General features: G+C 44.1%; 1 protein-coding gene across 1 annotated transcript in view; it reads right to left on the bottom strand.

Annotated features, from left to right (window-relative positions):
- Positions 1–12,003, bottom strand: part of Farsb (phenylalanyl-tRNA synthetase subunit beta) — an 80,707-nt gene extending 68,704 nt beyond the window's left edge. Inside the window, exons 1-3 of the mRNA XM_004662884.2 lie at positions 11,907–12,003; positions 3,895–3,950; positions 2,339–2,493 (exon numbers count right to left, since the gene is read on the bottom strand). Of these exons, the coding sequence (XP_004662941.1) occupies positions 2,339–2,493; positions 3,895–3,950; positions 11,907–11,964 (269 nt within the window). The 5' untranslated portion in view covers positions 11,965–12,003. The remainder of the gene's footprint in view (positions 1–2,338; positions 2,494–3,894; positions 3,951–11,906) is intronic.
- Positions 12,004–13,926: the final 1,923 nt, after the last annotated feature.

The following is a 13,926-nucleotide window of genomic DNA, read 5'->3' as shown; positions in this document are numbered from 1 at the left end:
TAACAACCCAAGTTCCCCAGTACCCACGTAAAGGCAGATGCACAAAGTAACACATGAATAAGGAGTTCATTTGCAGTGGCTAGAAGCCCTGGCATAACCATTCTCTGTCTGCCTCTCTTCCCTCTCTTTTAGCAAATATGTAAATAAATAAGTAACTAGGAAAACCCACTAGTGTGCCTAAGACCCCACAGCCATGAGAAGACCCTCGAGCTTCCTCGTCAGCTGCCCACTCCTACACACCCTGCGGTTCTTAGGCGAAGACACAGAGAGAAGGGGTGGCCACCTATGCTTTCCTCCCAAATGTGAACCCATCCACTCAACTATCCAGTCACTGCAAGCACTGAAAGAAATTACACAGCCATGCTAAAGAATTTTTAAGGAAGCCCTAAGATCACAAATTTCTAGCTTAAAAATATGTACTCAAGGGCTAGGGAGATGATTCAGCAGTTAAAGGCACTTGCCCACTCACAAAGCCTGCTGGGGCTTGGGTTCAATTCCCCAGCACCCACATAATGCCACACACACAAAGTGAAGCATGTGTCTGAAGTTTGTTCACAGCACTATGAGGCCTTTCGTGTCTATTCTCTCTCTGATATAAATATACACATATATAAATAAATAAATATAAATATAAATAAATAAATTATATTCATTCGTTCTTAGGGCTGGAGAGACAGCTCAATGGTTAAAGGCGCTTGCTTGCAAGGCCTGACAGCCTGGTTTGGTTCCCCAGTGCCCATGTAAAGCCAGATACACTAGGTGACACATGTCTCTGGGGCTCGCTGGTAGTGGCAAGAGGCCCTAGCATACTCATTCACTCTCCTTCTTCCTCTCTCCTCACAGGTAAAGAAAGGTTTGTTTTTTTTTCTTTAATATGTATTTTCTTAAAACTGTACTCAATGGCAGGCATGGTGGTACACTCCTTTAATCCAAGCACTTGAGAGGCAAAGGTAGGAGGATCTCCCTGAGTTCAAGGCCATCCTGAGACTACATAATGAAATCCAGGTCAGCCTGGGCTAGATCAAGAACCTACCTCAAAAAAAAATTAATTAATTAATTTTAAAAATGTACTCATAACAAAGGACTATAACTTAATATGTAGGTAAACATCAAATGGCTACAATCTACATACATATCATCCTCCAACCATCTTTTTATAGTAACCTAAAGCCCTGTTACCCATACACGTTTGGCCTACCGGTTTCAACCTGAGTCCTGATAGTGGCAGAAAGAAAGGGGACAAGAGGGACAGCTGAAAGGCCCAAGAATTCGGAAGCCCAGAAATACTATCACGCTCCAAGGGGAGCTTAAGCGGCCCTGCATACCTCAGACTCCAGGCTTTACTCTCTGTTGGAAGCAAGTGAAGAATCCCTCTTCTCATTATATCAGAGCCCGCTCCTAATATAAAACTAGGTAAAACGGCATGAGATAGCCCTCAAGGATGGGAAATGAGTAATGAAGTGAACCACTTATTTGGTTTCTGTAAACAGCCTGCACTATAAGCCTTACACCATAAGCCTTAATAGCCCACACTGTAAGCCTTAGTAGCTCGCACCATAAGCTGCAGCAGCCTGCCTCAGACCACCAAGGTCATAGGAGGCTGATACCACACTCTGCTACCCCCACCTAAGGAATTGCACAAGTGCTGACCTCCAAGGTCATAGGAGACTGGTACCACACTCTGCTACTCCCACCTAAGGACCTGCACAAATGCTGACCACCAAGGTCATAAGAGAATGATTTGTCCACGAGGGGCTTGAACAAATTAAACTAACTGGCTTAGAAATTATGGGGTGGCACAAACTGACTGGCTAACACCCTGCGGGCTCCTGATATTAAAAAAAATGATTGGTCTAATGCACAGGCTTTTTTAGAAACCCTATAAAAACTGTCCTGTTCCTGCATTCGGGGCTCTGCAGTCCTCTACCCCTGAAAGGTGTACGACTGTGGGCCCCAGCGCGCTTGGAATAAAATCCTCTTGCAGTTTGCATCAAGACCGCTTCTCATGAGTGATTTGGGGTGTCGTCATATCCGGGCAGAGTGTGGGGGACCCCCTGCTGGGGTTTTTTCCTTCACAGCCACCTCAGCAACATGTTTAAATAAAGTATTTTTAAACCTGGCATGGTGGTGCACACCTTTAATCCCAGCCCTCGGGAGGCAGAGGTAGGAGAATCACTGTGAGTTCGAGGCCACGCTGAGACTACATAGTTAATTCTAGGTTAGCCTGAGCTACCGTGAGTTTGAGGCCACCCTGAGATTACATAGTTAATTCCAGGTTAGCCTGAGCTACAGTGAGACCCTACCTCAAAAAATCAAAAAAGAGAGAATATTTTCTTACCTCTCTTTGAAGACCTGAAGACCCCGAACCAATCCTTCCAGGCACAGGAGATCATATCTATTGGCTGGGACATCAATCTTGTAAAGAACAACATCAGAGGCTCCCTCTGCCTTGACGTTACCTTGTTCCTTACTTATTATTTCCTTCTCAGAAGTCTAAAACAAGCCAAAAAATAAAAATAAAAACCTACAATATACTTTTGTGCAACAAAAGCATTAAATAACCACAACAAACAGAAAAACACTCAGACTCTTAGTTCAGACATCCAGCTTCTTCAGACGTTCTAGAACAGCACAAATCTATCTCAATCAAAGGTCAGCAAACAAGCCAGGCATGGTGGTGCATGCCTTTAATCCCAGCACTTGGGAGGCAGAGACAGGATAATCACCATGAGTTCGAGGCTACTCTGAGACTGCATAGTGAATTCCAAGTCAGCCTGGGCTAGAGCCTGGGCTAGAGCCTGGGCTACCTTGAAAAATAAAAAAATAAAAATAAATAAAAATTTTAAAAGGTCAGCAAATAGCCTGCTGAAAAAAATCATGCCTAACACTTGCTTTTGCAAATAAAGCTTTACCAAAATACAGACAACCAAATCATGTATCTCTTGTCACACACCACAAAAACAGAATTATAGGCTGAAGAGATAGATGGCTTGGCAGTTAAGGCACTTGCCTGCAAAGCCTAAGAACTCCATGTATAGTCAGAGGCAAGTGATGTAAGCGTGCAATGCCACACATGCCCACAAGAAGACACACACATCTGGAGTTCGTTCACAGTGACTGAAAGGCCTTAGTGCACCCATATTCTTTCTCTCCCTCTCAAAAAACAAAAAAAATTAAAAGCCAAGCATGGTGGTGCATGCCTTTAATCCCGGCACTGGGGAGGCAGATGTAGGAGGATCACTGTGAGTTCAAGGCCAGTCTGAGACTACATAGTAAATTCCAGGTTAGTTTGGGCCAGAGTGAGACCCTGCCTTGAAAAACCAAAAAAAAAGTTAAAAAAATAAGCAGAATTATGACAAAGGCTAAAATATTTACTGTTTGGTGCTTTACACCCAAACTTTTGCCATCCAAAGGAAAATGAAGACATTATCCAAGAACACAGCAACACAAGTGTCAGAAATCACGTGGATCCATGACTGACCACCCAGGCCTAGAAGGACAGGAGGATGCGAACGACAACACAAAGAGAAAGTAAAATGTTGCAAGGAGCCCCCAGAAGCTATGGTAAAAACCAGGAGGGGTACCAGGTATGGTGGGAAGCAATCTAGGAACGGTAAATGCATCACACTGCACAATGAAGGGAACAAGGAAGAGAAGGGAAGGAAGACTCTAGAATAGTGATTTTCAATGCAGCAGCAGAGCCCAATCACATTACAGGGAATGAGAGTTTTTAAAAATATTATTTATTTAGTTATTTGAGAGAGAAAGCAGCAGATGGAGATAGAATGGGCATGCCAGGGCCTCTAGCCACTGCACACAAACTCCAAACACACTCGCCACCTCATGCATCTGGTTTTACAAGAGTACTAGGGAAAATGTGTATCTGATACATACAATTTCATCAAGTTCCAGACCAAATTCGAAACACAGTTCATCAAATTCTTCATCAGCTAGGAGAAAAAAAGAGATTAATTTTAATCTACTCAGCACAAATAAAAATTATATATGAATTGCATTTTCTGTTTAGTAATTACCTTACACTAAGTATAGTTTTAGGTACCAGGTATCATTATTTAAACACAAACAAAAGTTTTGCCAAAAAGATATAAAAAAAAGTGGCAAATACCTTGAAATAAAGTATATCTACAAATAATAAAGGTCCCTACTTTATCCCAATTTGCTTTATTACTCAACACAGTATTTTCAGGGTTTCACACTATGGACTGAAGCCTTCATGACCCCACAGTAAACCCCATAACCCCACAGGAGGCCCCCAGGGGGAGAGGGAATAAACAAATAACAAATTCAAAATAATTAAATATTTTTAAAAAAACTGAACCTGAACTGTCATTACCACTATATTGTAGTGAAAAGCTAGACTTAAGATTCTTGATCCAGGGCAAGGTGTGGGGCTCTTTGTGGTGGAAATGCATGCTTAGGAGTCCCTAGCTAGCTCAACCTCCAACATCAAAACAGCATACCGACATCAAGCAAAACTATTAAAGGGCTGATATGTCTGTACTACTATCACTGGAGAATCAGGTTACCAGTGCTGAGGAATTTGTATAGAAAGGGTTAAAAAAAAAAACTCACTAATTTGACGGCAAACTAGAAAGCAGGCTCCAAATCACAACTCCATATAGAGCAATGTCACGTAAGTCCCAATATTTAAATTCTCTGAGGTAGGCTGATACTTGGTTTTGGATCTACACTAATCAGGATTTTGAATTTTATCTCCCTAGTGTCAAGAGCTTAGCTCCTCATAAACTTTCTTGACACCTTATGTAAATAGTAACACCTTATAAATATGGTAACAATGCCCTTACCTATAAAACAAGCTTTTATACCTATTTTTACCATGAAGCTGTTAGAAAGACTTAAATGTGACCAGGCCAGAATGGGTCCGGCATACTACCCTGAAACACACAACAGGTCCCCAATAACTAACAGTTCCCTGTGTATTCTTTAGTCCATTATCTAATACAGCATTCTCAGGGTTTTCACATTATGCAAACTTGAAAAAAACCACCATTACCACTCAATTCCAGTGAAAGGGAAGGGTAGGCATCAGTGATAGGAGGAATGCTTACTTAGTATGTAAGAAACCCTGGGTTCAAACTCCAGCATCAGAACAAAACAAGGGCTGGAGAAATGGCTCAGCAGTTTCAGTTCAGGTATTTGCCTGAAAAGCCAAAGGACCTAGGTTTGATTCCCCAGGACCCATGTAAGCCAGATATACAAGGTGGCACATACATCTTTGTTCTCAGTGGCTGGAAGCCCTGGTGCACCCATTCTCTCTCTCTCTGCCTCTTTCTCTCTCTCTCTCAAATAAATAAAAATAATTTAAAAAAAAAGATCCGTCTGATCTAGACATCAAACTTCAAGTTAACAAATATTTATTTCCACTATATACCAAGTGCTGTACTAGACACCAGGGCTACAAATATAAATAAATTGCAATTCCTGCTTTAACTACTTCTTCCTCTAGCAAAGCACCCTCCAGCATAAATAAATAGACCCAAGTGCAAGGTACAAGAGAGGCACAAAGCTCCTCTTAGATTCAGCTGACAAGGATGTCTTCATTCGTCAGAGGAACTGGTTCAATGTGGATGAAGAACCAGGCTCCTGTTAGGGAGAAACAGGATACAGCAAGCTGAAAAAGGACAGCGCATGGCATGCCAGCAATTTGCCTGTCCTACCTGCAGGCAATGGAGTTACTGTGAGGAACTTTTCAGCTAGGCAAAAGATGGTTAGATCTGTGGGGGATTTTTTCTCATTCCCACCCTCAGATCAGTATTTTGTTTTGTTACTGTTGGTTAAATTTGTATTCATTTTTTGCGCCTGCACACAAGCCAGAGCCTCTTGCCACTGCAAACAGAGGACAACACAGGACGCTTGCATCAATTTTGCCGTCCAATATTATGTGGCAGTTGAACCCCAGCTAGCCGACTTTGAAAGCAATTGTTTAACTGATGAGCCTACTCCCCAGCTTTCTGTTTTTGTGTTTTTGTTTTTCCAAGGTAGGGTCTCACTCCAGCCTAGGATGACCTGGAATTCACTATGGGTGGCCTCAAACTCAGAGGATACCTCCTACCTCAGCCTCCCAAGGCCTGGAGTTAAAGGCCTGTGCCACGACTGGCTGGCTTGATTTTTTTGAGGTAGGGTCTCGCTCTAACTCAGGCTAACCTGGAATTCACGATGTAGTCTCAGGGTGGCCTTAAACTCACCACTATGGCCAGCTCTATTTTTATTTTTTTGAAACAAGGTCTCACTATGAAGTCAGACCAGCCTGCAACTCACTGTATACCAAGCTGGCCTTGAACTTCTGATCCTCCTGCCTCAGCCTCCAGAGGACATGAGCCACCAAGAGCGGCTTACTACATCTTCACTTTGCCGACCGGTGGCTTGGCGGAGTGGAGACCAGACTGAGGCAGAGAAGCTTCTACAAAAGTACAGGTACGACAGCAGCTTCACGAAGAAGGAACATCAAAAGTATTAGGCAGAATTCCTGCGGCTTAAAGGCTAGCTGATTCTTAGAGTACCCATGAGTGCGCAGGAATCTAGGATGGCTCCCAGGTCTCTGGCTTGGGGGAAGAGGCTATCATTAACCTGGACAGGTAGTAACTGAGGTAGCCATTTTCCAAGTTGGCCTGCAATGATCCTGCCTCCCTCTAGCATGCCCTGGCGTTTAACTTAGGCCTGATGCAACCACACACGAGTGAGCTGGGAGGCAGATACTCCAGGCCAGCCAATCCTTGAAGTCGCTGCCCAGCCTGGTGAGAGAACCACTCGGCCTGCTGCCAGGAAAGAACTCTATCAAATAACAAAGGCACACTGTTTTCTACTCTAGAGAACTGGGGTGATGGGTTACATAACAACATATTACTAATGCACACGTCCATCTCTGTAAAGGGAGTGGTATCATGACCAAACACAAACTATGGGAATGGCTTTCAAATCGAACCACAGCAGGCTTAGAGAACTAGAAATGAACACCTAAGGGCTCGGAACACATGGTCAGTTTAAGTTTCATGCTAATCAGCATGCAGGTGAAGGAAGGAGTGGAATAGTTAGGTCGGTTACTGAAAAGTCGAAGGGCAATCCTTATTACGTAGCGGCAGGCACTTTCTCAACACTGTGGTCTGTAATTACAAGGACTGTAGAAAAATTACCTAGTCAAGAATGTGAGGAAACTAAGATTTTTCACCAGTGCTCAGAGAAGTCTGTTTTTTTTGTTCCATATGAGAAGAAAGGATAAACTAAGGGAAGGGCTGTTAGATGAAAATGAGCCAGGATGTTGACAATGTTAAAAATCATTCAGTCTCTCTAAATGTAAATGCTGAAATTAAATAAAAATATTTTAGCACGTGCCTTTAATCCCAGCACATAGGAGGCAGAGTAAGAGGCCAGGCCTGGACGTACAGTTAGTTCCAGGTCAACCTGGGCTACAATGAGACCCTACCATGCAAAAACCAAAAAATAAAATAAAACTTTCCGAGCAAAAATCAAATCCAAAGCACAGAATGGAATCAAGCATATACCTGAAAAGTCTTCAGCCAGAAAGATCAAAGGCATAACTCAAACAAAAGGTGCAGTAAAGAAATTGGGGGGGGGAGCAGAACCTCACAAATCTAATCAATCAAACAATAGAGTAGTTGAGAGCACTGTAAAGTGGAGGCCCAGAGTACAGAAACAGAGGGTTTGGGGAAGTGCAGCTTTTCATGAATTTAAAAGAAGAAAACCAGCAATTCACTCAAAACCTACAGTTTTTAGGAAAAAAAACAAAAACAGGCAGACACAGACAGCTTGAACTGCAAGAGGCAGAAGCTGGGACAAAGAGAAGTCTCTGAACCTCCAAATTCTAAGAGCAGGAAGTAGGAGGAGCAAACTAATCAGCTGTGAAGCATAAACTTTCTGGAGGATCATGCAGAGAGTAGAACCAAGAGCCTAGAGGGCAAAGCACAGGGCCAGAACTGCCCAGGCTGGAACCTAATCCGGACCACGCAGCATTTGCCATGCAACTTGAGATCTGCCAGAAGCATGGGCCTCCTTCTTCCACTTTCTTCCCTTCACTAGTCATCCTGGTGGCATCCCAGCATGCCAGACACTGGTGAGGCAGCTACCTTGGCACCTGAGCCTCCCAGGTCAAGAGTTAACTGTACTCAAGACACTATATTTCAAGGGAACTACATCCCCCCAAAACTCATCCAAATCAGGACCCCACTCAGATTCTGATTTTGAGCAAGCAGCTGCAGTAACAGGATGACACTTCCAAATGTAGGGGAGCAGGAATGGCCGGGGGCCAGGGAGGAAAAGCCATGGCAGTCAGTCTCCAAGGCTAGCCACCTCTTCCTATCAGGTGGGGACTGTTCTCTCGGATCAAGAGAGTATGAAAAGGGCTAGCATACCACTTCTGAGCAACTGTTAAACACTGAGGATTCAATATGAACACTCAACTTTTTAAAAATTTGAGAGAGAAAGAGGCAGGCAGAGAGAGAGAGAGAGAGACAGAGAGAAAATGGATGCACCAGGACCTTCAACAACTATAAACTAACTCCAGACACATGCCCTACCTTATGCATCTGGCTTATGTGGGTCCTGGGGAATTGAACCAAGGTCCTTTGGCTTCGCAGGCAAGCACCTTAACCACTAAGCCATCTCTTCAGCCCTGAGCACTCATCTTTATCTGCTCTTTCAGACCTCTCCCTCTGGGACCACCAAATTACCATGAAGTAAGTAGACCTATGGGAAAGGTAAGGGAGAGGGACTGAAGCCTCGAGGTGCAAGTGAGCAAGCAGCTAAGGCCTGCCACCATCCACTGGGGGCAATTCTCCAAGACCAGAGTCCTGACTACAGAGCTGGCAAACCTCTGGACTGCAACCTGAAGAGACCCGAGCCAAGACCACACCACTCCTTGATTCCTGACCATCCGAAAGTATGGAACTAATGGCTATTGTTTTAAGATGCAAATGTTTTTGTTGGGCAATAATAGATAACTAGATGGCTTATGAACCAAGTCATACAGAAATATAAAAATTTAGTAAATCTTAACTATGTCTTATTCCTTTCAGGTGTATGTCACAGAGTTAGATGTGAAAACCAAAAATAAAATCATGAGGAATAATGTCAATCAACAAAATGACACAGCTCAACACTGCCCGCTCAACACTGTACACACACACTAGAGGAGCTCTGGTTGTGATACTGACCTCCCTTCACCACACCAGGCCAGAAAATGCCCAAGCTGAAGAGCAATGACAATGAACCAGTTAATAAGAAGATGTGTATACAAAGAAATCGTATGACCAGAAAAGCGGGGGGTGGGGGAGGGCAGACTAAAGTAAAACTGCTCCTCCAAAGGAGGCAGAAGGAAACAAATGATCAACAGTCAAGAGAGAAAAATGCTTGATAACGGCACACTGAGAATGGAACACTGGTAACTGGAAATAATGGAGTTTCAGTTATAAGGCAACACTTGGCAGGACTAACAAGAAAATAGACAAAGTAAAAGCACAAATGACTATTACCTGAAAACAAGAGGAAAGTGGAAAACAAGAAAGGAAAATGAAAAGGAGACAAACTATTTGGGACCCAGATGCTTTGTTGAATGCACTTATCCAAGTCCAAACTCCACCTAAAAGACATTTAGGAAGGTTTCAGGAAAGAACACACCATGTCAATGAGTGCTATTTCTAATCCCCTGGTGTAACATCACTAATCAGAATTTGTCCACTGATCCAACAGCTAACAAACACTGTCAACGGAAAATCACACTTGAACACTCCCAAGATAAAGAGACCTAGGAAATAAGTTAAAACGTGTGGTAAAGAACTGGAGATGGCCCAGTGACTAAAGAGCTTGTCACGCAAGCGTGAGTACCTGTACTCAAATCCTCAAGACTGAGATTAAAAGCTAAATGCTGCTGTGCACGCATCCGTACTTCCGGCGCATAACACGCAAGGAAGGCAGAAGTCACCCAGAAGGTGCCAGGCCAGCCAGCCTGGCAAAAGCAGTGAAACACGAAAGACCCTACCTCGAATAAGGTGAAAATCAAGAACCAACGCACAACGTTGTCCTCTGACCTCTGCAAGTGTGCCATGGCACACACGTGCTTGCATTCACACACGAACATGCGTAGCACCAAAATCAGGTGATTAATTTTTTTCTTTAAGTTTAGATCATTCCTTACTTTTCTGGAGATGGAGACCTACCTGAGAAGTGATTATAGGCATTTTAAATTTGCCACATCATGTTGTGCAGTTCATTCATACGTGTGTGTGTGTATATATACATATATGTATCAAACACCATCAGGAAAAATATGCTTTGGAAGGATATATGAGAAATATAAATAAGCATTTATATAATAAAATATGGTCAGGCAAATGCCAAGTTCCAAGGGCAAAACTCCTACCTCTACTTCCAGAGACCAAGGACAGAACCTTGTGGAAAGTAACACTTACGTAATATCTAAAAGTACATGCTTAGGAACGTTTTTGAGAAGTTAACTTCAGGCTGGGGAGATGGTTCAGCAGTTAAAGGCATTTGTTTACAAAGCCTGATGACCTCAATTCAAGTCCCCAGAACCCACATAAAGCCAGATGTACCAAGTGGCCTATGTGTCTCGGGTTTGTTTGCAGTGGCAGGAGGCTTGATAAGGCTATTCTCTCTCTCTCCTTGCAAATAAAAATATACATTTTTTAAAAAGTCAACTTTCAGCCAGGTCTGGTGGCACATGCCTTTAATTCCAGCACCCAGGAGACATAAGAAGGAGGATCACCATGAGTTTGAGGTCACCCTGAGACTACGGTTGAGTGCCTGGACTAGAAGAGACCCTACCTCAGAAAAACAAAAACAAAACAAAAAACTAACTTTATTTCCACAGTTACAGTACTATCTTATTCTGGGTAGCTGCATCTCTTACTAAATGGATTATATACAGCCTTGGTCATTTGGACCCCTAATACCAAAAAATAACTCTCACAGACCACAGCTATAGAATAGGGCAAATGTCATGTCAACTGGGATATTTTTGTGGAAAAATTATTTACTGAATATTTCCCTATTCTTTTTTAACGGTACAGTTTATACACTGAGGAAGAGAAATGTAGCATGAATAGTCAGCTCAATGAATAAACTCATCATTCAGGTTTCAATTTAATGTTACCTAGCAAATGTTGTTCCGCAAGTTTGTTTTCTTCCAAGAGAAATTAACATTTCCCAGAATAACTTCAATAATGTTCAGGTTAGTTACTAGCTTTCACAAAAGGAAATCTTGTGTCATGTGGACTCTCAAACAGTAACCTGAAATGTAGCAGGCTCTCAGTGCATTCAATGAAATGAATATCCTGCGTGGTGCGCCAAGTCTAGAACCCCAGTACTCTGGGCAGGCTAGGGCAGGAGGATCACAAGTTCGAGGCCACCCAAGATTACATAACATACGCTCGTCTCACAAAAGGAAATAAAGCCAGGCGTGGTGGTTGCATGCCTTTATCCCCAGCTACTCAGGAGGCTGAAGTGCGAGGATCAACCGTGGGTTCGAGGCCAGCCTGGGACTAGAGTCGAGTTGCCGGTCAGCCAGGGTTAAGAGTGAGGCGGTGCCTCAAAAAAAATAATATAAATTAAAAAACAACCACAGAATGCCACTTTCTCCGTCCTCAAGCTTCTCCCATGCCCTCAAAGCTGCGGTGCACTGAAGCGCCTACCCCAGGCACCCGGACCTCCGCATGAATGAATGACGCGCGGAGCGGGGCCAGCGCGGGGATGCTCCGAGAAGCGACCCCAGACCCCGGCCGCCCAGGGTCAAAGCCTGCAGGGCAACATGAACACTGTTCGGTGCCCTCCGGGAGGGCCGTGCCAGCCTCGGAGCAGAGGCGTGCGGCCCCGGGCCACCCGCCGGCACTCACTGTAAGTCCGGCCCAGAGCTCGGAAGAGCAGATCGCGCTTCACGCTGACAGTCGGCATGGCGAGTCGGGCCCACTGCGCCTGCGCGCCCGCGGCCTGGGCCCCGCGGCCTGAGCGCGTAGGACCCGTCGCCCCCGGCTGGGCTGTCTTACGCAAAGCCTGTCTGTATCCAACTACTTCTGCTCCCGCTTTCCACCTACGAGCAAGCTAAATGCCACCATCTTTATCATGTAATTAAAGATACATTGTGTTTATAACTGATTAATTTGAAAAAGAGGCATTATGGCTAGTCTTGACGGCACTCTGACAGGCAAACGTGTGGACAGACTCTGAGGGCCCGGATGCTGAGGGACGTCAAATTAAGTGGGCCGGCACGAGCGGCCTCCAGGTAAAGAATCCTTCCCTGAGGGGTTGGAAAGCGAGTGAATCTGTTCCAAGGTTTCCTGGAGAGAAGGCTGTACAGTTACAAAATGCAGGGTCTGTTAACAGGCCTCGTCTTTTACTTCATCCTCTCTTAGTCTTAAAAGGAAGATGTGGGCTGGAGAGATGGCTGAGCGGTTAGGGCACTTGCCTGACAATCGTAAGGACCGAGGTTCGATCCCCCAGGACCCACGTAAGCCAGATACACACGGTGACAAGCGTCTGGAGTTCGATTGCAGTGGCTGGAAGTCCTGGCACGTACATTCTTTATCTGCCTCTTTCTCTTTCCCTCTATCAAATAAATTAATTATTTTTTTTTAAAAAGGGAAGACGTTATCTGAGGCTTCTTTTTGGAAGAGAACTGTTTACCCAATACTGTGTACTGACGCTCAGCCCGCTGCCAGTTTTCCAGATTTCCTCCTTATAACAACCCTGAGTGTGTCAGGCCTAATCCCTGGAACCTGTATATGTGACTTTCTGTAGAGTATAGATGTTGTGTAGACTAAATTAAGAATTCTCGCCGGGCGTGGTGGCGCACGCCTTTAATCCCAGCACTCGGGAGGCAGAGGTAGGAGGATCGCCGTGAGTTCAAGGCCACCCTGAGACTACAGAGTTAATTCCAGGTCAGCCTGGACCAGAGTGAGACCCTACCTCAAAAAAAAAAAAAAAAAAAAGAATTCTGAGGGCTGGAGAAATGGCTCCATAGTTAAGGCACTTGATTGAAAAGCCTTAGGACCCGGGTTTCATTCCCCAATACCCACGTAAAGCACAAAGTGGCGCATGCATCTAAATTTCTTTTGCAGCAGCTAGTGGCCCTGATGCGCCTATTCTGTCTCTCTCGCTTGCTCTCTCTCTCTGCTTGTAAATAAATACATAAAAATATTTAATAGGGCTAGAGAGATGGCACAACATTAAAAGCACCTGCGTAGAGCCCAAGAACCCAGTTTGATTCCCCACTACCCACTTTAAAGCCAGATGTGATCCATGCATCTGGGATTCATTTGCAGCAGCTGAAACACCTGTATTCATATTTTCTCTCTCGTCTCTCCTCGCAAATAAATATTTTTAAAATATATTTAATAAATGTAAAGAATTTTGAGATGGAGATTATCCTAAATTACCAGGATGTCCCTGAATGCTGTCACATGTAGCCTTGTTAAGGGAAAGGCAGTGGTTGGAGTAAGGCCACCACATAATCCAGGAATGTCAGTGGCCACCAGAAATGGAAGGCACAAGTATGAATTCTTCCCTAGTTCATGGAGCAGCCTCAGAAACACTTGGATTTTGGCCAGTGAAATGGCTTTTGGGTTTCTGGCCTCCAGAACTGTGAAAGAATAAATTTCTGTTTTGTATGATTTTTTTTTTTCCTCATCTTTTAAAATAGAGCTGGGCGTGGTGGTGCACACCTTTAATCCCAGCATTTGGGAGACAGAGGTAGGAGGATCACTGAGTTCAAGGCCACCCTGAGACTCCATAGTGAATTCCAGGTCAACCTGGGCTAGAGTGAGACCCTACCTCAAAAAACCAAATAAAATAAAATGTTTATTTGAGAGAGAGAATGGGTGTACCAGGATCTCCAGCCACTGGAAATGAACTCTAGAT

This window comes from Jaculus jaculus, chromosome 4, assembly GCF_020740685.1.
Source record: "Jaculus jaculus isolate mJacJac1 chromosome 4, mJacJac1.mat.Y.cur, whole genome shotgun sequence".
Classification (NCBI taxonomy): Eukaryota; Metazoa; Chordata; class Mammalia; order Rodentia; family Dipodidae; genus Jaculus; species Jaculus jaculus.
This window is presented reverse-complemented; position numbering and strand designations above follow the sequence as displayed.